At 42.0% G+C, this 24368-nt stretch overlaps 1 protein-coding gene across 5 annotated transcripts in view; it reads right to left on the bottom strand.

Annotated features, from left to right (window-relative positions):
• zzef1 (zinc finger, ZZ-type with EF hand domain 1) overlaps positions 1–24368 on the bottom strand; it is a 264244-nt gene that overhangs the window by 91704 nt on the left and 148172 nt on the right. For all 5 annotated transcript variants that reach the window (XM_073053829.1, XM_073053832.1, XM_073053830.1 and 2 more), the window contains exons 38-43: positions 17776–17877; positions 13681–14212; positions 12465–12637; positions 11423–11700; positions 10533–10704; positions 6614–6746 (exon numbers count right to left, since the gene is read on the bottom strand). In XM_073053829.1, coding sequence (XP_072909930.1) covers positions 6614–6746; positions 10533–10704; positions 11423–11700; positions 12465–12637; positions 13681–14212; positions 17776–17877 — 1390 coding nt within the window. The remainder of the gene's footprint in view (positions 1–6613; positions 6747–10532; positions 10705–11422; positions 11701–12464; positions 12638–13680; positions 14213–17775; positions 17878–24368) is intronic.

Raw genomic sequence — 24368 nt, 5'->3', positions numbered from 1 at the left:
AAGGGGGAGCTCCTGGGAGCCAAGGTCATGCTTGGTTAACAATGTGACATTGTCACATCACATAAAATATTAGACAATGCAAATACTACCAGAGGCAAAAATGCAAATTGACATGTTGTAGGGAAAACAAGTAACAAGCACAAACAAGAGAAAATCTGCAGGTGCTGGAAATCCAGTCAACACACACAAAATGCTGGAGGAACTCGGCAGGTCAGGCAGCATCTATGGAAAAGAGTACAGTCGACATTTCAGGCTGAGATCATTTGGCAGGACACACTTTGTTTTTAGATGTAATTAAAGTCTGAGAATGGGCTCTGGATGTGGATGTCATTTTAAATAACTACAAATCCTATTTGTATCAGTCAAAACGAAATAAATTGCTCCCAGCCAAAGTCAATGTAACAATAGATTTGGCAGAAGTACACAAAACATGGTGAAGATAAGTTATCCCTCAATTTCTTGGAGCTTGCAAGAGAGGCATTCAGCAGGCAGAAGGTGACCCAAAATCAATATGCACATCTGACTCATTTGGTTGATCAAAATACTTATCCAGATAATAGCACAAAACAGGAGGGGATTTAAATGTAAAATAGTGGCAGATTACAAAAAAAAAGCCTGATACTTGCCAACCTATATAGGACAAATTAAGCCAGAATAGATAAAATTTGATCCATAGCTACAAAACAAAGAAAAACAATAATTCATAACAATCCAAAAATGACAAACAATGCAAGGGCAGGAAACTAAGCGATGGGGCTGACTTCATCAAAACCCAATGGATTAGTGCAATATCAACACCATTGTCAAAAACCTGCCCAAGTAAAGTGTTTAAGCACAAAGATAGTGGTATAACTGCATTGTTACAGTGCTGCCCATCACCCAATAATTATTCAACAGAATAAATATGTGTACATGAAGAGGATTTGGAAGCCCTGATCAAGCCAGAGGTAATATTTAAATATTTACTCCAACTTCTATCACTGGCAAAATTCCAGCTGCAGATTCACATTGAGCGGGGGCACACATGGAGGAGGCAGGGTGTTGCAGCCCACAGCATGTCCCACTCCAAGTAATCGCAATCAGAAGTTGTGCATGTACAGTGTTTACTGAATTTTGATGTGCCTCTCTGGAAGTTGCAATGCTTAAAATTCCTATACGTGATCTCGGTTATGGTCTACAAAGAGTAACCAGTAGAAGTCCCACCTGAACTGTGCAAAAATATGCAAGTCAGTACAAAACACGGCCAAACCCACTGAGTCCTGTGCACGCCGACAAACAGAAACTAGATTGCCACAGAAAACCCACCACAGGCCAACTCTAAAAGGAGCCAGGCTGTTCAAGATCAATAACCTGCCTGGGTTCATCACGTCAGGGAGGTGTATCAGGATCAGAATCAGGTTTATTATTACCAGCATGGGTTGTGAAATTTGTTAACTTAGCAGCAGCAGTTCAATCTAATAGATAATATAGAATAAATAAATAAATTACGGTATAGTATATGTATTGTATATGTATTGGAGATTAAAAATTGTGCAATAACAGAAATAAAATATTTGTAAAAATTGAGGTGGTGTTCACAGGTTCAATGTCCATTTAGGAATTGGATGGCAGAGCTATTCCTGAGTCACTGAGTGTGTGCCTTCAGACCTCAGTACCTCCTCCCTGATGGTAACAATGAGAAAAGGGCTTGTCCTGGGCACTGGGGGTCCTTAGTAATGGACGCTGCCTTTCTGAGACACCACTCTTTGAAGGCGTCCTGGGCACTTCGTAGGCTAGTGTCCAAGATGGAGCTGACTAGATTTACAACCCTCTGCAGCTTCTTATTGTCCTGTGCAGTAGCCCCTCCATACCAGACAGCGATGCAGCCTGTCAGAATGCTTTCCTCTCATGAGTGAGGAGGAGATGTTATCACCAAACCGCACAGATTGTGGTTTTCCAATTAAAAAGTCAAGGATTCAATAGCAGAGGGAGGTAAAGAGGCTGAGGTTCTGTAACTTCTCAATCAGGATTGTGGGAATGATGTTATTAAATGCTGAGCTATAGTCGATGAACAGCATCCTGATGCAGGTGTTTGTGTTGTCCAGGTGGTCTAAAGCCATGTGGAGAGCCATTGAGATTGTGTCTGTTGCTGACCTATTGTGGTGATAGGCAAATTGCAATGGGTCCAGGTGCTTGCTGAGGCAGGAGTTCAGTCTAGTCCTGACCAACCTCTCAAAGCATTTCCTCACTGTCGATGTGATGCTACCGGGCAATAGTCATTAAGGCAGCCCACATTATTCTTCTTAGGCACTGGTATAATTGTTGCCTTTTTGAAGCAAATGGGAACTTCCACCCATAGCAGTGAGAGGTTGAAAGTGTCCTTGAATACAGGCATACTGCAGCCAAACACATGTTGATTAAATGCAAGTCAGTACTGAATCAACTCTGGAGTCAAGAACTGGCAAACTGTACTCTTGTTAACATGGTGACAGTAATAATTTAGCAGTTAATAAATTAAGAAAAAAATATGAATACATGAAAAAAGTCACAGAATGTTGAAAAGTTAATTACAATACCCCAGAATTCCCAGGAGCTTTGTGCTGCTGATGGTCATACTAACCTCCCCATTTGATCTTCAATCACAGAATCATCCCTCCAGTGATCCATAAACCTGACTCCACTGACCATTTATAGGAACACAAAAAAGGCCCAGGAGACAGCCAATCAGCATCACACCCCTGCCAGTTTAACTAATCTCACCTTCCAGAATCAAGTTTATAACCCCACAGTTCAAATCTCTTCCCAAGCACAATTCCAATCACTGTGTCACAACCATCCTATCAGACAGTGAGATCCAATCACGGTGTCACAACCATTCTATCAGACAGTGAGATCCAATCACTGTGTCACATCATCCTTCCAGACAGTGAGATCCAATCACTGTGTCACAACCATCCTATCAGACAGTGAGATCCAATCACTGTGTCACAACCATCCTATCAGACAGTGAGATCCAATCACTGTGTCACACCATCCTTCCAGACAGTGAGATCTAATCACTGTGTCACAACCATCCTATCAGTGAGATCCAGTCACTGTGTCACAGCCATCCTATCAGACAGTGAGATCCAATCACTGTGTCACACCATCCTTCCAGACAGTGAGATCCAATCACTGTGTCACCTCATCCTTCCAGACAGTGAGATCCAATCACTGTGTCACATCATCCTTCCAGACAGTGAGATCCAATCACTGTGTCACATCATCCTTCCAGACCGTGAGATCCAATCACTGTGTCACATCATCCTTCCAGACAGTGAGATCCAATCACTGTGTCACATCATCCTTCCAGACAGTGAGATCCAATCACTGTGTCACATCATCCTTCCAGACAGTGAGATCCAATCACTGTGTCACATCATCCTTCCAGTGAGATCCAATCACTGTGTCACATCATCCTTCCAGACAGTGAGATCCAATCACTGTGTCACATCATCCTTCCAGACAGTGAGATCCAATCACTGTGTCACATCATCCTTCCAGACAGTGAGATCCAATCACTGTGTCACATCATCCTTCCAGACAGTGAGATCCAATCACTGTGTCACCTCATCCTTCCAGACAGTGAGATCCAATCACTGTGTCACAACCATTCTATCAGACAGTGAGATCCAATCACTGTGTCACATCATCCTATCAGACAGTGAGATCCAATCACTGTGTCACAACCATTCTATCAGACAGTGAGATCCAGTTACTGTGTCACATCATCCTTCCAGACAGTGAGATCCAGACCTCACTGCTTTCAAGGTGGAAAGATTTTTTTTCTCATTTGCACTCTTTAATCTCTCTACCAGTGATTTGAAATCTCTGTCCTCCAACTCCTGCTCTTTAATTATTCTCCCGTTCTTCGCATTTATCTACATCCCATTATTTTGTTTACTCAATTACATCTCCCCTTTGCTCTGATGTTCCAGAGTAAACAAAATAAGCTTTTCCAATCCTTCTTTATCATTAATTTCCATTCGATATCCCAGAGGTTGTCTCCACACTAACATTTTTCTTGTTACGTGGTCAACACATCTGTACGAAGTGCTCAGGCTGTATACAATTCCAACACAACCATACAGCTCGGCTAATAAAGAAAAACACCTGTGTGCCTTTCCAATCCTGTCAGTGACCTGCTAACTTTAAGGATCAATGGGCATGCATTCCAAGGTCCCACTGTTCTTCCACTCCTCCCATTTATCGTGCATTCTCTTACTGTGTGGTACTTTCTCAAATACATTGTACCCACTTCTCTGGATTACGTTTCCCTTGCCATTTCTGTCCAATTGATCGCACCATTTGTCTCAGAGCTGTGGAAGCTAACACTGAAGTAGTCTGAATGGTGGAAGTTAGATCTCTGCAAATTGAAGGGATATGACACAATAAGTCCTGGGGTAGATCATCTGTGATGATACTGATCATGTGGAGCAACCGTGAGGAGTTTGCTGGCCTCTTCCTGTTCCTGAGTGTATGTTCTCCTGATGTCTAAAAACTTTCCTCCTCCCAGTCACATTGTATCATCTCCCTGAATTTAAATTGAAATAGTTAACAAACTGGGAAAAACAAGGGACTTAGATACGAGCCCGCGGAACCCCACTATTTCCAATCATAAAAATATCAGTTAACCTTTCTCTATGATTCCTCCCACTGAACTAATTTTGAATGCACTTTTTAAAACTCTTAACAATACAGCATTATACAAAAGTCTTAGACACCTATATATCGCTAGGATGCCTGTGACCTCTGCACAGTACTGTATTCGCCTTTGTGGAGCAGAGAGTGAGTTTGTAAAACTGGTGGGAGTACAGGATGTTGGGAATGGCGAGGGTGAAATGCCACAGAAGTGGTGTTGGACAGGTGGCAGAGGAGTGCTGGGGTAGGGGATGCCAAAAGTGCAGACAAACAGCTCTGAAACACTAGGTAAGGTCATTTGATTCCAAACAGACACGAGCAGCCTTCCAGACCTCTGACCCTGTTCCTACAGGCAGCTGGGATAAGGGAAATGCTAGTCCCTTTTCTCAGTTCCTTTGACTCCACTGCATGCAGATTACCTTTCCAGGACACCTGAGATGTCCTCTTCCTTCAAAGGACAGGGTCTCCCTTCCTCCATCATTGCCGCTGCCCTCATCCGCATTGCCTCCATTTCCCAAACATCCATGCTTACCCCATTTCCCACGGCCTTAACAGTGATAGAATTCCTCTTGCCCTGACATACTGCACCCAACACATCATCCTCCGAAACCTCCGCCATCTCCAAAGGGATCCTAACACTAATCATATCCTTACCTTCCCCATCCCCTCCCAACCAACTTTCCACAGGGATGGCTTCCTTCAAGATTACCTATTTGTCCCTCCTCCCGGCACTTACCTCCACAAGCAGCAAAATTGCTGCAGCTGCCCATTCACCTCCCCCCTCACTTCCACTGAGTGCTCCAAACAGTCCTTCCAGGTGAGGCAAAATTTCACCTGCAAATCTGCTGGAGTCATCTACTGTCTCTGGTGCTCCCGATACAGCCTTATCTACATTGGTGAGACCCACTGGAAATTAGGGGACCGCTTCGTCGAGCACCTCTGCTCCATCCGCCTAAAGCAGAACTTTCCCAGTGGCCAAACATCTTAACTCCAATTCCCATTCTGACACGTTGGTCCACGACTTCCTCTTGTGCCAAGATGAGGCCAACCTCAGGGTGAAGGAGAAACACCTTATATTCCGCCTGGATAGCCTCCAACCTGATGGCATATTGTTTTCTCATTGTGGTATTTTTCTCTATTCACCACTCTGGTCTTTTACCGTTTTTCTCCTACCCATCACTTCCTCTTGGTCCCTTTCTCCACTGGTCCTCTTTCCCCTTCCTCATCTGTTTATTCTGGCTTCTTCCCCCTTCCTTTTCAGTCCCGAAGAAGGGTCTTGGCCTGAAACATCGACTGTTTAATCATTTCTGTAGCATTTTGTGTGTGTTGCTTAGGATTGAAAACTGATGGTCAGCACTGTCACCATTCCACCCACCCCTCTCCACTTTCTTCTGTTAACAGCCTGGAACACATATCAGCAGTGGAGAGCAGTCTCCGAAAACACACCTATCACTTAAGTTTCCCCAGTTTTGTTGACTTACCAGGATGGATACAGATCTCTTGCCAAGCAAAGTTGTGCTCACAGTGCACAGATACTTCTTTTGAATTTGGCAACTTTTGTGAAAATGCTCCATCAATTTAATTTAAAAAGTAACTGAAGAGCTCACACAAAATTGCCCATTTATTCTTTCCTTGTGCCAGAAGCAGAACTGCAATGCATCAAAATCTGTAACCTGTGATTCAATCTTACTTAGTTTATCATACTAACTCTTTCAGGAATCAAGGCTATTCTGTACTGCCGCAGGCAATAGCTCATTTTGGGGCTAAATTAATTCCTCTTTTCAACTGACTCCTAGGATTGACAATATTTATTCAGATTTTCTCTCGTTTACACTAATTCATGTTGCTGCCACTGACAGATCATGAACTTGACATTTTGAGTTGTGAGGCTATGTTCGTCACTCATCACTCCAAGGTAGGATCAATGGATCAGTTGACGATTGCGAATGCTGACCTGTTTTACGTTTGCGAGTCTTGATGTCAATTACGACAGCTTGAATCTTCTCTGTGAAATGTTTCACAACGATAACATCATGAGTTTCATTGGCATTGTCTATGTAAACAGTACGTATTCCCCTGCATAATACCTGTTTAAGTGGAAAGTTTGTATTTTAAAATCAATGTAGGCATAAATTACAATTTTAGTACATTATACTGAGTTCCAATTACTATGCAATATTATTTTGTTTGGCAGAATTCTGACACAATTCATTAGTAGATAAAATTAGAGGACAATATTTTCCATTGATTTACCATTTGACAAGAGTGGGGCTGAGCTGTACCTTGCTTACTTTCCTACCTGATTCCCTAATCTTGTGTCCAAAAACTCATCAATCTCTACCTGAATTGACTCAACAACAGAGCATCCATAGCTTCTGAAGTGCAGAAATCCTAAGGTGCTCAAATCACCTTTTTAAATATCAGTCCAACTGTTTAGCCTGACACTAGTTCAAATCCTTTAAGCAGAAATGGCAGCTCTTTGGTATCTACCTTGTCAATCCCTTTTAAAATCCTTGTAGTTTAGAGCTTTCTAAACTGTAATGTGAACAAGTTAGGACTTACCAAAGCTGATGGCACTGGAAGAAAAAGTGGTGGCAATCATAGCCAGTTTAGAGCTGTGCCCTACTTGCTACGACTACGTCTCTACTAACATGCACATGTTACCAGCTTCTCAAAATCAACCTCAGAACATGCTGTTGGTTATCTGCCCCAGTATCCGTTATATACTTTCAATGTTAATTAATGGTTTGTGAAGTGCTTGGGATAGTTTGCTATAACAGTTTGAAAATATGTAAATACTAGTACTATCACATGCAATTAGGCTCCTGACTTGCAACACTATAGGTGTTTAATACCATGACTTCACATTGCATTCGTTATAAATAGCAAATATAAAACACAAAGAATTAAAGTGTTTTTAAAAGGAGTGCTTGAAGGCAGAGTAATTTAGTCTGAACAAGTACTTGGAAACAGCTACAATCTACTTTCACAATGCAGTCAGTTATTCTACATCACTTAGTTTATGATGTTCAGCAAGGTCAAACGTCCTGAAATCCACAGGAGAAATGACACCAATCTAGATCAGGGCTCCCAACCTGGAGTCAAAGAACTTCTCGCTTAATGGTATTGATCCATGGCATAAAAACAGGTTAGGAACCCCTGATCTAGATTGTCACTGGACGGGAAAATAGGCCTTAGAAAAGGTGGGGCTTCAGAACTGATAACCCAATGAATGACTATAAATCTGAAGGCATTAATATGAATCCCTCACAAGCAGTTGGGGAACTTAAATCTGAGTGATGAAATAAACCCTACAACAAAAGGAGGGTAGTGGAGATTGTGAAACCCATTTATTGCCATCATTGATTTGACTAATGTCCTTGAAGGAGGGGAAAATTAAAATCAGATTTAATATCACCAGCATATGCTGTGAACTTTGTTCAATTTACAGCAGCAGTACAATGAAGTACATGATAAATAAATATAGAGAAAAAACTGAGTTACATTAGGTATAAATTTTTCTGTTAAGTAGTTAAGTTAAAATAAGTACTGCAAAAATCAGAAATAAAAAAGTAGTGAGACAGTGTTCATGGGTTCAATGTCCATTCAGAAATCAGATGGCAGAGGGGAGAAACTGTTCCTGAATCGTTGAGTGTGTGCCTTCAAGCTTCTGTACCTCGGGAAGATGGTAACAGTGAGAAGAGGCCATGTCCTGGGTGGTGGAGATCCTGGATAGTGACGGATAAAATTGGTCCCTTAGAGAATTAGAGTGGACAGCTATGTGTGAAGCCAAAAGAGATGGGGCAGATTTTGAACAATTTCTTTTCATTGATATTCACTAAGGAGAAGGATATTGAATTGTGTAAGGTAAGGGAAACAAATAGGGTAGTTATGGAAACTATGATGATTAAAGAAGAGGAAGTACTAGAGCTTTTAAAGAGTATAAAAATGGATAAGTCTCTGGGTCCTGACAGGATATTCCCTAGGATCTTGTGGGAAGTTAGTGTAGAAATAGTAGGAGCTCTGACAGAAATATTTCAAATGTCATTATAAACAGGGATGGTGCTGGAGGATTGGCGTATTGCTCATGTGGTTCCATTGTTTAAAAAGGGTTCTAAGAGTAAACCTAGCAATTATAGGCCTGTCAGTTTGACGTCAGTGGTGGGTAAATTAATGGAAAGTATTCTTAGAGATGGTATATATCATTATCTGGATAGACAGGGTCTGATTAGGAGCAGTCAACATGGATTTGTGCGTGGAAGGTCATGTTTGACAAATCTTATGAATTTTCTGAAGAGGTTACTAGGAAAGTTGACAAGGGTAAAGCAGTGGATGTTGTCTATATGGACTTCAGTAAGGCCTTTGACAAGGTTCCACACAGAAGGTTAGTTAGGAAGGTTCAATCGTTAGGTATTAATATTGAAGTAGCAAAATGGATTCAACAGTGGCTGGATGGAAGATGCCAGAGAGTAGTGGTGGATAACTGTTTGTCAGGTTGGAGGTCGGTGACTAGTGGTGTGCCTCAGGGATCTGTACTGGATCCAATGTTGTTTGACATATACATTAATGATCTGGATGATGGGGTGGTAAATTGGATTAGTAAGTATGCAGATGATACTAAGATACGTGGCATTGTGGATAGTGAAGTAGGTTTTCAAAGCTTGCAGAGAGATTTAGGCCAGTTAGAAGAGTGGGCTGAAAGATGGCAGGTGGAGTTTAATGCTGATAAGTGTGAGGTGCTACATTTTGGTAAGAATAATCCAAATAGGACATAAATGATAAATGGTAGGGCATTGAAGAATGCAGTAGAACAGAGTGAGCTAGGAAAATAATGGTGCATAGTTCCCTGAAGGTGTAATCTTATGTGGATAGGGTGGTGAAGAATGCTTTTGGTATGCTGGCCTTTATAAATCAGAGCATTGAGTATAGGAGTTAGGATATAATGTTAAAATTGTACACGGCATTGGTACAAGGCCGAATTTGGAGTATTGTGTACAGTTCTGGTCACCGAATTAAAGGAAAGATACCAATAAAATAGAGAGAGTACAGAGAAGATTTACTAGAATGTTACCTGGGTTTCAGCACCTAAGTTACAGGGAAAGGTTGAACAAGTTAGGTCTTTATTCTTTGGAACGTAGAAGGTTGAGGGGGGACTTGATAGAGGTATTTAAAATTATGAGGAGGACAGACAGAGTTGACGTGGATAGACTTTTTCCATTGAGAGTAGGGGAGATTCAAACAAGAGGACATGAGTTGAGAGTTAGGGGGCAAAAGTTTAAGGGTAACACGAGGGGGAACTTCTTTACTCAGAGAGTGGTAGCTGTGTGGAACGAGCTTCCAGTAGAAGTGGTAGAGGCAGGTTCGATATTGTCATTTAAAGTAAAATTAGATAGGTATATGGACAGGAAAGGAATGGAGGGTTATGGGCTGAGTGCAGGCCAGTGGGACTAGGTGAGAGTAAGTGTCGGCACGGACTGGAAGAGCTGAGATGGCCTGTTTCCGTGCTGTAATTGTTACATGGTTAACGACGGACACTGCCATCCTAAAGCACTGCTCCTTGACGATGCCTTGGATACTACAAATGTGAGTACCCTTGTTGGAGCTGACTAATTTTACAAGTTTCTGCAACTTACTTTGATGAGGTGGTTCTTAACTGTCTCTGAAGTACAGTAGTCTCAGAGACAAGTTTAGGGGGCATTAAGAAATGGGAGAATAAATTCCAGCCTTAACATTCACATCTGAAAAAAGATTGAGTCATTTTGTCACTGTACAGTACGTCCAATACCAGTGAGTGTCCTTACCACAGTGTGGTTCATTACACTACAATATGCTTAAATAACGCAGACTAACAATATCTATAGGCTTGCTCTTACCTCTGGAAATCCCACCAGAACCAGCAGTGCAAAGATATTGGTGCGTTTTAAACGGTAGGGGAGTTCCTCAGTGCAGTGCTTTGTGAAGGCAGCAATCACTTTTTGCCACTGGGGGCTAGAGTTCAAGTCTCTGAGGATGTCCGCGACAGAAGATGCCCAGTCCAGGCTAATCCTGGATCAAACAGGAGAAAAACATGACGACAGAGTATTACTCCATTCAAGTGGTTAAAAACAACAGTTTAATACCATCTGAGCATACTTCAGTTTTCTGGACATAAGTTGGGAAGTGAGTAGTTACTATTGCATCTACACTGAACGTTGCTTTTAACAACCTCATGCTATTCTGAAGTGTTTTACATCTGAATTATCCCTCACTTTTCCTCACATGGATTCTTCCATCCAAAAAGAGAACGAGCTTCAGTCTAGCTTCTTATCTGACAGGTGGCACCTCCAACAGCTCCAATGATCATCCAGTGAAGACTAGGCAGTAGAGCCCTTTCTTCGATCACGGTCACAGTGACCCAACATAAAACACCCATATCATATTTGCACAACGCTTTATAGTACCGGCGACACAGGTTCAATCCCCATCACTGCCTGCAAGGAGATTGTACGTTCTCCCCATGACCACATGGGTTTCCTACCACAGTCCAAAAACATATCAGTTGGTAGGTTAATTGGTCATTGTAAACTGTCCTGTGATTAGGCTCGGGGTTAAGTCACGGATTGCTGGGTGGTGTGACCCAAAAGGTCCATTCTATGTTGCATCTCAACAAATAGATCAATCAAATAAATAAATATTGGGAATTACACAATTTTCTGTTCAGTTTAAATCTTTTTTGCTAGTTTGACTTTATAAATTTCAAAACCCTGCAACAAACAAACTGTACCAGTCCAAGCATACTGCTCCAAGGCTGAATAAAACCTGCGTTGTCATCCATCCTGGATATTTTAATTTGCCTTCTGCTGTGCTGAGAAGAGTCCAAGATGCAAAGAGGACTTCCTTTACTGCTGCATCAGCTTCTTCTGGAGAGATTCTTATCAGCAGCTGCCCAAGCAGTCCCAGTGTAAAATGATAGGTTTCAAGTAACTGCCCAGGATTCTGCATTGCCACTTGAAATAGGAGCTTCAGTACCTGCCTTAGATTAGGTAAGCACATGGTTGAGTCCTGTGGAAAATATGCAATAAATTATCTTACAATCTTCCAGAAATCATTAAAAGTTACTCTGCTATTGTAGATACAAGGATTCATTTCTCTCTGCATAATTCACAAACCATTTTTGACATCCTCATACATTTGACCTTTCCAAAGCCTGTCTGGCTAACTCCTCTCAATCCTCCTGTCCTTAAGCTCAGTCACATCGCACCTCCTCTCACCTCTGTGCTCACTGACTTACACCAACTCCTAGTAAAGCAAGGCCTCAATTCACAATTGCTCACCCTAATTTTCAAATCCCTCAATACAGCCTTGCATCTGTATAATTTATTTTGCAGCCCAAGTTCTGGCCTCCTGTCCACCCCTGAATTCAATCACTTCACCACTGACAGCTAAACTCTGGAATTCCTGCTCCAAACCCTGTCTTTCTTTGTTCTGTTACTGGAAATTAGAAACCAACCTTGCAGCATGCTTTTGGTTATCTACTCGTACCGCTTTATTGGATTAAGGACAAAAAATGCATCTGTGATTATTTTGCTTAACAGAGCTGAACAAATTTAAGTCGCAAAGTTCTCCACATCTTTGTTTTCCAAACCAGCTCTTAGAAACTAACCATCAAATTATTCACTCAAAATAACTCTTCAAGGCCACATTCATACACTTAAATAAATGTGAAACATCAGACAACTAAGTAATTACAGGGAAGTCAGATGTATATAAGCCTATTTGTTAAATACAGGGAAATGTCTCTGGCTGAAAGTATGTTAGGTTCTTACAGTTTTTACTGGAGGAAGCATGGCAGCAAGCAGACCCAGTATTCTCTCCTCCAAACACTCCGCAAAGACTTGGTCTTGGCTGTGCAAGGCCTGCTTTTCACGAGCATCCATCTTGACGGCAGCTTTCGATCCATGTGAATGGTCCACAGTGGTTCTCCAGGCAGACTTTGGCCCTGCAAATCAATATGATTTTCAATTCTACCTCACAGTAAAATGGACACTGCACTGCCCAATAAGGTCCTTCCCTACTTATCGCAAGCAATTATACGATGACACCATTCAGCATCTCAAGCCGATAAGCCATTCAATCTGATCACAGCCTTGTTTCCAAAGTCATAAAAGAACAGAAGCAGGATCTGGCCATTTGGCCCATCAAGTATACTCCATCATTCTATTATGGCTGATCTATTACCCCCTCAACCACATTGTCCTACCTTCTCCCTGTAACCTTTAGCACCCTTACTAATCAAAAACCTATCAACCTCCGCTTTAAATATACGCAATGACTCGGCCTTCAGAGCTGTCCATGGCAATGAATTCCACAGATTCACTACCCTCTGGCTAAAGAAATTTCTCTGTTCTAAAGGGACATTCTTGTATCCTTAGTCTGTGCCCTTTAGTCATAGATTCCCCCATTATAGGAAACACCCTCTCCACATCCACTCTATCTAGGCACTGTGGCAACCCACTTTCTGCACAGGCGAACCGGCTCACAAATAGCCAGTGCGCAGGGGGAGACTTTGGTAATGCACCTCTGATGTCATTTCCGCCCGGAGAGGGCGGGCGCTAGGGATTAAATGCCAGCACCGCGAAGTTTGAATAAACTAGTCTCGAAACGACTTACCGACTGCGTGTCGTTATTTCAGCATATCAATATTCGATAGGTTTCAATGAGATCTCCTCTCATTCTTCTAAACTCCAAAGAATGCAGGCCCAGAGCCATCAAGCACTCCTTATACGTTAACCCTTTCATTCATGTGATCATTCTTGTGTATCTCCTTTGGACCCTGTCCACTGCCAGCACATCCTTTCTTAGATAAGAGGCCTAAAAATGCACAATGTGACTTACCTCTTTTACAAAGAGGCAATGCAGGTCTACACCTCAGCTTTAAGATATACTTTCAGTAGCTCAAATTCATTCAGTAGTTATCAAAATAGTCAGTTTTGATAAAAGTAACCAATGCCCTTTGTATCTTAGTGAATAAAGCAAAGTTACCTGCTCTAAGCATCTTCACATCCATCGCAGGCAATTGTTGATCCCCTGTTTTGGATTCAAATGGCTGTGCACTTGACATGGAGGACTGTGGTACTGATTCGGAGGCAGCCGACTTTGCTGCATCACTGGAGGATGATTTTGAGACTGTGTCAGATTCAGTACTGGAGGTGAAAGACGGCTCTGCTGTTGCTGAAGTAGATATTACAGAATGTGAACTGTTTAGATGCTGTTCAACTTTAGAGTTCTTACTGGAAACTCCAGAGGAAGGATGTTGTGATGAAGAAATGCCATTCGTGGAACTGGTGGACTTAACCTCATCTCCTGATGCATTAGCTGCAACTGCAGGGACACTCAACTGACTGGATGAAAACGTTTCAGAGGAGTCCGACAGGGATGAAGATCCTTGGCATACAGTTCTCTTCTCCAAGGATGAAGCATCACTCCTGGATCCAGGTATCTCTAGAACCTGTGCACTCTCCCACTCAATGCTGTCAATACTTGCCAAGGTGGTATCACTGGCGCTTGATTTTAACTGGAAATAGATGCAAAGTAGAGTCAGGAAAACCTAGCAAACTACCACAGGGCTAATCATGGGAGTGCTATGAGACTAAATATGTACAAGGAGAAATTAGACCAGGCTGTCAGAAGAAACTGAAGAGTGATGTTTTAAATAGAGTAGGAAAGCAAAGTGTAGAAACAGGTAGGCAGACAGATGCAGGGACAGCAGCTTTTAATAAGCAAAGATAATTGGGAATGAAACAATAAAAACAGAATGTTAAAAAATTTAATTCTGGCAATGCAATATGGAGTTAGCCCTTTGAGCCACACGGCCCCAGTAACCCCAACAAATCCAATTAACCCGAACATAATCACGGGACAATTTACAGCGACCAATTAACCCGAACACAATCATGGGACAGTTTACAGCGACCAATTAACCCGAACGCAATCACGGGACAATTTACAGCGACCAATTAACCCAAACGCAATCACGGGACAATTTACAGCGACCAATTAACCCGAACGTAATCACGGGACAATTTACAGCGACCAATTAACCCGAACGCAATCACGGGACAATTTACAGCGACCAATTAACCTGAACGTAATCACGGGACAATTTACAGCGACCAATTAACCTGAACGTAATCAGAGGACAATTTACAGCGACCAATTAACCCGAACGTAATCAGGGGACAATTTACAGCGACCAATTAACCTGAACGTAATCAGAGGACAATTTACAGCGACCAATTAACCCGAACATAATCGGGGACAATTTACAGCGACCAATTAGCCTAAACGTAATCACGGGACAATTTACAGCGACCAATTAACCTGAACGTAATCACGGGACAATTTACAGCCACCAGTTAACCTGTCCAGGACGTCTGCGGATTGAGGGAGGAACTTGAAGGACCTGGAGAAAATCCAGGCATTCCACAGAGAGGATGTACAGACACTCCTTACAGAGAACGCTGGAGCTGAACTCCAACCTTCAGAACACCACGAGCTGTAACAGCAATACTAACTGCTACGCTATCCTGCATCTTCAGACTTCAATGATCTCAAGATAAGAGGCATTGATCAAGTGGATAGTGAGAGACTTTCCCCAAATGGCTAATATGAAGGGGCATAATTTTGAGGTGATTTGAGGAAAGTATAGCAGGATGTCAGAGGCAGTTTTTTCATACACAGGACACAGAGTGATGGGTACATGGAATGTTGTAAGGGTGGTGGCAGAGGCAGATACATTAGGGACAATGAAGAAACTCTTTGATAGACATATGGAAGATAGAAGAAAATGGAGGGCTATGTAGGCAAGAAGGGTTAGATCGATTTTTAAATAGGTTACAATTCTGGCACAACGTTGTGGGCCGAAGAACCTATACTGTGCTGTAGGGTTCCACGTTCTCGTTGCACAGGTACAATGAGTTCAGAGAGAGAGAGGTACAGAAATAGGGGCTTGATGGTTTCAATAAAAAGCTGGGAAATTCAAAAAATTCAACAGGGTTAAGTAATGCAATGCAATTTAACAGTTGGGAGTTTTTTGAAATTTACTTATCCATCAAGTTCACCAACTAAACAGAGGCACTTCACACCCATGGCATGCACAGTTGGCACCATGTTGGAATGTTATTATCAGTCAAAGGAGTGCGAGCTCCACATTGCTACACACCACGTTCAAAGTTACGTGTTCTATGATAACACATTTCACGAGGTCAGCTCAGGAGAGTGCAGACAAGAGGGTACTGGGTGACCATAAGCAGAATGAAAGAGCAAGAAGGCAGCCCGACATTTCTCTTTCACACCACCATGCTGCCCCTCATTTTTGAAAAGTTCCCAGCGGCGGGAATATTCTTCCTGAACCAAGGGGAAGCTATATAACCCACGCTCAAGAGGTTACAGCAGCTTCACTAGTCAAGCCACAGAATGCAGGTTATGCCTGCATTTGCAACCACTCAGAGACCTAGCTCCAAGCCACAAGATAGTAGCTTATACAAGAGAATGGATCATACACTCAACACGCACAAGACAATGTCTATTAGTAAGCTACCCTAGCAGCATCAAATCTCTCTCTGTCAATGAAGGCCCATAGCAAGACCCAGAAAACTTGGACCATTTCTCATAGCTTAGAAGCTACTTCTTGGTAAAGACAAACTTCACTGCTGCCCTCAATTTACCAACACAGACTCAGTCAGCTGAGGAAGAGTGCTTCAATACTTGCAACATGTTAGTTTGGTAGGTGGCATGACCCCTGATCTCTCATGTACTTCTGAGACCTGGACTATCTATAGTAGACACTTCAAGACACAACTGACAATGTATCTGCACAATCCTCTGAACTCACTGGAAGGATAAGTGAAGTAACATGTGTAAAGGGGGTTTCTTCTTTTTCTTTGTTACTGCGTATGTTAATCACAATGGCTTCTTTGTTTTGTTAAAAGTAGGAATGCTTCTTTATTGCGAGAGAGTGCTGGAAGCTTGTTTGGGTTAAAATTTACTGATAATGAGAATTGTATTCCTTTGTTAACCAATTGGGATTAATGTTGTTCTTTCTTCTGAGTCTGTAAGCTATTGTTGGCGGGCTTTTGGGGAGATCGGCGCGAGGGGGTGAGAGAGAGAGGATGTGATGCTGTAAACTGGGCGAGGAACGGACACCAAGCGGGGGTCCGAGGCCGGGAGGTACCCTGAGGAGAGGAGACGAAGATAGATGTGCTTGGTTGACCACTTCGGGTGGTCCTGAGCTGCGAGTCGAGGAGTTCGAAGGGGATCGAATGGTGGCCAGAAGACTTCAGTAATTGAGCTCCAACGGTTGTGCACGAAGTGGTTTGGACTTTGATAAGTTTGGCATCTTTTCTTTATTTTCTTTTCCTTCATATATACTGTATCGTTCTTAATCTATAGGAGAAGTACTGTCGACGTTTCCGGCCAAGACCCTTCGTCAGGACTAACCAAAAGGAAAGGTAGTAAGAGATCATCATTTAAAGTGAAGTAGTGGCATGCAGAATGTATCAGGATGACACAGGTCCAGCATAAACAGCAAAAGGAAAATGCCACCTCTTGAAGTACCCACCTGTCCATTTCATCAGACACCTTTGTCCCCAACTGAGTCAATCATCTGAGAACCCATTAAACTGGAGTAGAAGCAGGTTGCTCCCTATCCCAAGGGACCACAATAGTAGCAGTCCAGGAGATATTTAGGGACACCTTTTTCCCTGATGACATAGAAAGAGGGAAGGTCTTGAAGGAAGTTAGATTACAATCAAGAAGCAGAATCTCTGAAGTAACGTTATTTTAATTCCAGAGCCATAACACAGAAAGAGAAGGATAGTTTAATTTGTCTCCATGATCTTTGATGTGCTGCCCAACATTTACACCACAATGTCCACCGTGGGAGGAGATAAGGAAGCAAAATTTCCTGAGTATAATTTGTAGGATCTCAGAAGTAATACAACAACAGATGTCACCATAGCAGGCCAGACCAGGTACCCAATTCGGATACTACAAATAACTAAACAATTACAGATGCTAGTAACACCTGGGCACCTCCAAACATCAATACTGCAGGACTAGCATCTCAGGTGACTCTACCTTCTTTTGAAGTTTCTCCTGACAACTCTGAACAGCTTCCTCTCCATCTCTGGATTGCATATCAGATAAAGTTACTCTCTGGTCATCTGCAGACGTAGATTCCTGAAGATGGACACAATGAAAGGTTAGAAGCAAGGACTAGTTACTACTACATTCTAAAAATCATTCAAAAGAAAGTCTTCCCATATTGATGCACTGGTTTAGAACACAGGAACACAAGAAATAAGAGTAGGAGTAGGCCAACTGGATCATCGAGTCTACTCTGCCATTAATTAGATCATGGCTGATTTTGCCGTGAACTTAGCTCCACCTACCTGTCTTTCCCCCATAACCTTCAGTTCCCCTGCTGTGCAAAAAAACTAACTATGCCTTAAATATATTTAATGAGTTAGCCTCTGGTACTTCCCCAGGGAGAGAATTCTACAGATTCCCAATTCTCTGGAAAGAGTAGTTTCTCCTCATCTCTGTTCTATATCTATTCCCCCAACCCTTGAGGCTATGTCCCCTCGTTCTAGTCTCACCAGTGGTAGCAACTTTCCTGTCTTGACCTTACGTCTATCTCTTTCATAATTTTAAGCTTCTATAAGATCTCCTCACATTCTTCTCAATTCTAGAAGACTCAATCTCTCCTTATGGGCTAACCCCCTCATCTCCAGAATCAACCTGATGAATCTACTCTGCACTGCCTCCAAAGCCAGCATATCATTTCTCAAGTAAGGAGACAGGCCTGGACACAGTACTCCAAATGCAGCCCACCAGTACCCAGTACGGTTTCAGTATAGCCACCTGATCTTAAGTTCAGTTCCTCTAGCAATGAAGGCCAACATTCCATTTGCGTTTTTGCACCTGCACATCAACATTTTGGGATTTGTGCAACTGATTCACTTTCAATTCCCTCTGCACAATCTGCACCATTTAAATAATAATACGATCTTCTATCTGCTCTTCCAAAGTAGATGGCCTCACATTTACCAACACTGTACTCCACCTGCCAGACCCTTGTCCACTCACATACCTATCTACTGTATACCTCTTTGCAGACTCTGCACAATTTCTCTTCCACTGAATTTAGCGTCATCAAACTTAGATACATCAAACCGTCTCCTCTTCCAAATTGTTAATGCATATCATGAACAGTTGCGAGCACAGCATGGACTTCTGCACACCACTTCTCACCACTGACTGCCAACCAGAGAAACACCCATTTATCTCAAATGTCTGTCTTCTATTGGTTAAACAATCCTCTATCCAGGCTAATACATTGCCCACAATGCCATACATCTTTATCTTATGGATAAGTCTTTTATGCGGCCCACTTATCAAACATCTTCTGGAAATCCAAGTATACAGCATTGACCTGTTCTCCTCTACCTACTGTACTCATCATCATATAGAACATAGAACAATACAGCACAGTACAGGCTCTTTGGCCCACAATGTTGTGCCGACCCTTAAACCCTGCCTCCCATATAACCCTCCACCTTAAATTCCTGCATACACCTGTCTAATAGACTCTTAAGAACTTCAAAGGACATCAATATGTTTGCCAAACAGGCCCTGGCCTTCATGAGTCCATGCTGTGTCTTGCTATTCACATGTCTCGCTATTTCTTTCTTAATGACAGCTTCAAGCATTCTCCCGACTACAGATGTTAACATAATTGGTCTATGATTACTTGCCTTTTGTCTACACCCTTTGTGAAAAAAAAACCAGTGGCATGACATTTGCTGTCTTCCAATCTGCTAGGACTTGTCCAGAGAATTTTAGTACATTATCACAAATACATCTACTATAACTTCTGCCATTTCTTTCATTACCCTGGAATGCATCCCAGCAGGACTAGGGTAGAACATAGGACATAGAAATCTACAGCACATTCCAGGCCCTTCAGCCCACAATGTTGTGCTGACCATGTAACCTACTCTAGAAATACCTACCGCATAGCCCTCTATTTTTCTAAGCTCCACGTACCTATCAAAGAGACAGTCTACTTTTAGGTCACTAGTTTGCTCATCACTACCTCTTTAGTGATTGTATTGAGGTCCTCGCCTCCTGTCACATCTGTAACATCTCTTTTTGGTGTGTTATATGTGTCCTCCACTGTGAAGACCAACAGAAAATAGTTGCTCAATGCTTTGGCCAGTTTCTGCATCATTAAATATTAATTCCCCCTTTTCATCTTCCAAGAGACTTACATTTAATTTAGTCACTCTTTTCTGCTTTATAAAAACTTCTACTGTCGACTTTTATATTTTGTACTACTTTATTTTCATAATCTATTTCCCCTCCCCTAATTGCTTGTGTAGTGGTTCTGTGCTGTTTTTTAAAATTTTCCCAGTCTTCCAGCTTCCCACTACTTTTGGCAAATTTGCATGCATGAGCTTTTAGGCTGATGCCTTCTTTCATTTCCCTAGTTATCTAAGGCTGGCTCCACTTTTAATTGAGATACACATTTGTTGAGCACCATGAAAAATCTCTTTGAAAGTTTTCCACTGTTCCTCAACTATCCCATCATAAAAGCTTGTACGCTAACCAGTTCCTCCCTCAACCCATTGTGGTCTCGCTTGTTTAGGCACAATGCACCAGTTTTAGATCGAACTATTGCACTCTTCATTAGTACTAGAAATTTAATCATACTGTGATCACTCTTTTGAAGAGGATCCCTAATGGAAGATCATTAATTTTACCTGTCTCATTGCGCGGGGCCAGATCTAAATAGCATTTTCCCTTGGAAGTTTCACTAACCTTCTGTTCAAGAAAGCTATCAGAGGTGCATTCTATGAAGTCTTCAAGACTGCGTTGACCAACTTGACAAGATATCTGCTATTCCATTCTTAAATTATTAGATATTTCTTGGTTTATTACTTGCTCCTCTCAAATTTCATGATTCGTTAGCTGATAGACAACTTCAACAGTGATCCCCCCCGCCCCACCTCTTTGCTATTCCTAATCTCTACCTAGATGAATTCAACATTCTGCTTCTTGCATCTTATATCATCTCTCACCATCACCCTGATCTGATTCCTTAAGAATGCTACCCCACATCCCTTACCTTTTTTCAGTACTACTTGATACCCCTGGATATTTAATTCCCAATCATCTCCGGCCTGCGACAACATTTCTGTGATGGTCACTGAATCATACTTTTGTATTGATTTGTGCCGATCATGAAAATACAGCCAGAAGTATCAGAAAAAATTAAGAAGGAATGGGAAAAAGAACTTCATTGTCTTATATCCACTGAGCAATGGGAGAAAATTTTACAATTAGACAATTCTTCTTCTATTTGTGCTAAACATGCCCTAATACAATTTAAGGTTGTACATAGAGCTCATATGTCTAAGGATAAACTTGCTGGATTTTATTCTTGTATTAATCCAAGCTGTGACAGATGTCATTCTGATGTTGCTTCATTGACCCATATGTTTTGGTCTTGCCCTTGTTTGCAAAATTACTGGAAAGATATTTTCGGTATTATTTCAACAGTTCTGAATATAAATTTCCAACCGCATCCTATTTCTGCAATTTTCGGTTTACCAATGGTGGATAATAGTCGTTTATCCCCCTCATCTCGACGAATGATTGCATTTGTTACATTGATGGCTAGAAGATCTATTTTATTGAATTGGAAAGAAGTTAATCTTCCAACTATATTTCAGTGGTTTTCTCAAACTATCTCTTGTTTGAGCTTAGAAAAAATTAGAAGTGTTGTCTTTGATCCCTCAGTTAAATTTGAAGAAACTTGGAGACCATTTATTCAACATTTTCATATGAGTTAAATTGTCTTTTCCTAAACCTCACTTTTATTATCCTTAATTATTTGGATGGAGGTTCGGCGTTATTGGCACTACTGTATATATCTGACATTATGCAATGGCCCATGTTGGTTAGTGTTTTTTTTTCTTTTTTGGGGTTTTTAAAAAAATTTCTTTTGTTCATAAATACTATGAGTTTGGGAGGTTAGTATATATTGATCATATATTTGAATGTCTATTTAAACCATTAACTATGTACTCTCAAACTCTGTATTCATGTTTCATTTATGTTTGCTTAAAAATTAATAAAAAGATTTAAAAAGAAAGAAAAGATGAGTTGTGCCACAAATTCACAGCTTGTTTCGTATACTGTAGGTATTCAGAAAAAAATGCCCTTACACGCATTGTCTTTTCAGATCATATTTTTACTGAGTTAAGTATTGTATGTAATTAGTTTTGCTACAATAAGTGTATGGGACATTGGAAAAAATGTTGAATTTCCCCATGGGGATGAATAAAGTATCTATCTATCTATCTAATAACCTTTGTGTCCTTTGCATTTGATTTACTGCACTCCACTCCGACTTCTCTCTTTTCTAACTTTTGCTTTGGTCTCTGCAATGTTTCCCTTTATTTTTCTGCCTGGATTCCCGCCCCCTGCCATATTAGTTTAAACTCACTCCAACAGCACTAGTAAACAATTCCCTCCTGGGCACTACTCCCAGTCCTGCCCTGGTGTAGACTATCTGGTTTGTACTGGTCCCACCTCCCCCAAAATTGGTTCCAATTCCCCAGGGATCTGAAACCCTCCCTCCTGCACCAGTGCACAAGCCACATTTCATCATAACTCTGCTGCTATTCCTACTCTGATCAGCACGTGGCACAGATAGCAGTCCTGAGATTATTACCTTTGAAGTCCTACTTTTTAATTTATCTTCTTGCTCCCTAAATTCAGGTTAGAAACATGGAAAAGTAGAAAACTTACAGCATAATACAGGCCCTTCAGCCCACAAAGCTGTGCTGAACATGTCCTTACCTTAGAAACTACCTAGGGTTACCCATAGCCCTCTATTTTTCTGAGCTCCATGTACCTATCCAGGAGTCTCTTAAAAGACCCTATTGTATCCGCCTCCACCACCATCGCCGGCAGCCCATTCCACGCACTCACCACTCTCGGAGTGAAAAACTTACCCCTGACATCTCCTCTGTACCTACTTCCAGGCACCTTCTCGTGTTAGCCACTTCAGCCTCTGACTATCCACACAATCAATGCAAATCATCATCTTATATACCTCTATCAGGTCACCCCTCATCCTCCCTTGCTCCAAAGAGAAAAGGCCGAGTTCACTCAACCTATTCTCATAAGGCATGCTTCCCAATCCAGGCAATATCCTTGTAAATCTCCTCTGCACCTTTTCTAGTTTTCACATCCTTCCTGTAGTGAGGTGACTAGAACTGAGCACAGTACTCCAAATGGGGTCTGACCAGGGTCCTATATAGCTGCAACATTACCTCTCAGCCCTTAAACTCAATCCCACGGTTGAAGAAAGCCAATACACCATACGCTGCCTTAACCACAGAGTCAACCTGTGCAGCAGCTTTGAGTGTCCTATGGACTCGGACCCCAAGATCCCTTTGATCCTCCACGCTGCCAAGAGTCTTACCATTAATACTATATTCTGCCATCATATTTGACCTACCAAAATGAACCACCTCACACTTATCTGGGTTGAACTCCAACTGCCACTTCTCAGCCCAGTTTTGCATCCTATCAATGTCCTGCTGTAACCTCTGACAGCCCTCCGCACTATCCACAACCCCCCTAACCTTGGTGGTAGGACATTCTCACACTTTGTTGGATTATTTGCCTACATGCAAACAACCAGCTGTTTACACTCACCTTCCAGGATGAAATATTGCTGACTCTTGCACCTGGGAGGCAACACACAAATTTCGTGGCCACAAAAGCTCCTGTCTATTCCCCTTACCATGGAACCCCATACCACAATAGCTCAGCAATTCTTTTTCCTGCACCTCTATGCAACAAAGCCCATCACAGTGCCGTGATCCTAGCTATTGCTGGTTTCCCCGATGAGCCTCCTCCCCCAGCAGGATCCAAAGCGGTTTATCTGTTTTGGTGGCAGATGATCACAGAGATCTCTTGCAATACCTATCTGCCACTGCTCCTTTGAGGTCCTAATTTCTGCTGCGTTATTAAAAGAATAGCAGTTTTGCTAGTAAGTTCAGTGATTTTACTGAGACTGAACTGGCAAAGTTTACAGGCCAGGAGGACTACATTCCACTCAGCTTTACAACTAGCAGCAGTCTGCACTGCTCTGCTGAACTGACGTGAACTGAGGACAACTTGGAGCAGCCTGGAAAGCGAACATCCACCACCTTTCATGAAAAGCTTTCTGAGAGGAAGATGACTTTCAGCAAACTCACCTAGAAACATAGAAAACCTGCAGCACAATACAGGCCCTTCGGCCCACAAAGTTGTGCCGAATATGTCCCTACCTTAGAAATTACTAGGCTTAACCACAGCCCTTTATTTTTCTAAGCTCCATGTACCTGTCCAAAAGTCTCTTAAAAGACCCTGTCGCATCCGTATCATCTGATGAATTCATAGCGTCAGAGATACACAGCACTGAAACAGAACTTTTGGCCAACCAAGTCTCTGAGTCAACCATCAAGCTCACCTACACTAATCCCACTTGCATTCAGTAATTCTGCATCCACTACACTTTGCCTATTCTTGTACCTGGTTTCTTAAATGTAGTTCCTGCCTCCAGTACCTACCCTGGCAGCGCATTCCAGATACCACTTATATGTGAAAGA

The sequence above is a fragment of the Hemitrygon akajei genome, chromosome 8 (genome assembly GCF_048418815.1).
Source record: "Hemitrygon akajei chromosome 8, sHemAka1.3, whole genome shotgun sequence".
NCBI lineage: Eukaryota > Metazoa > Chordata > Chondrichthyes > Myliobatiformes > Dasyatidae > Hemitrygon > Hemitrygon akajei.
This window is presented reverse-complemented; position numbering and strand designations above follow the sequence as displayed.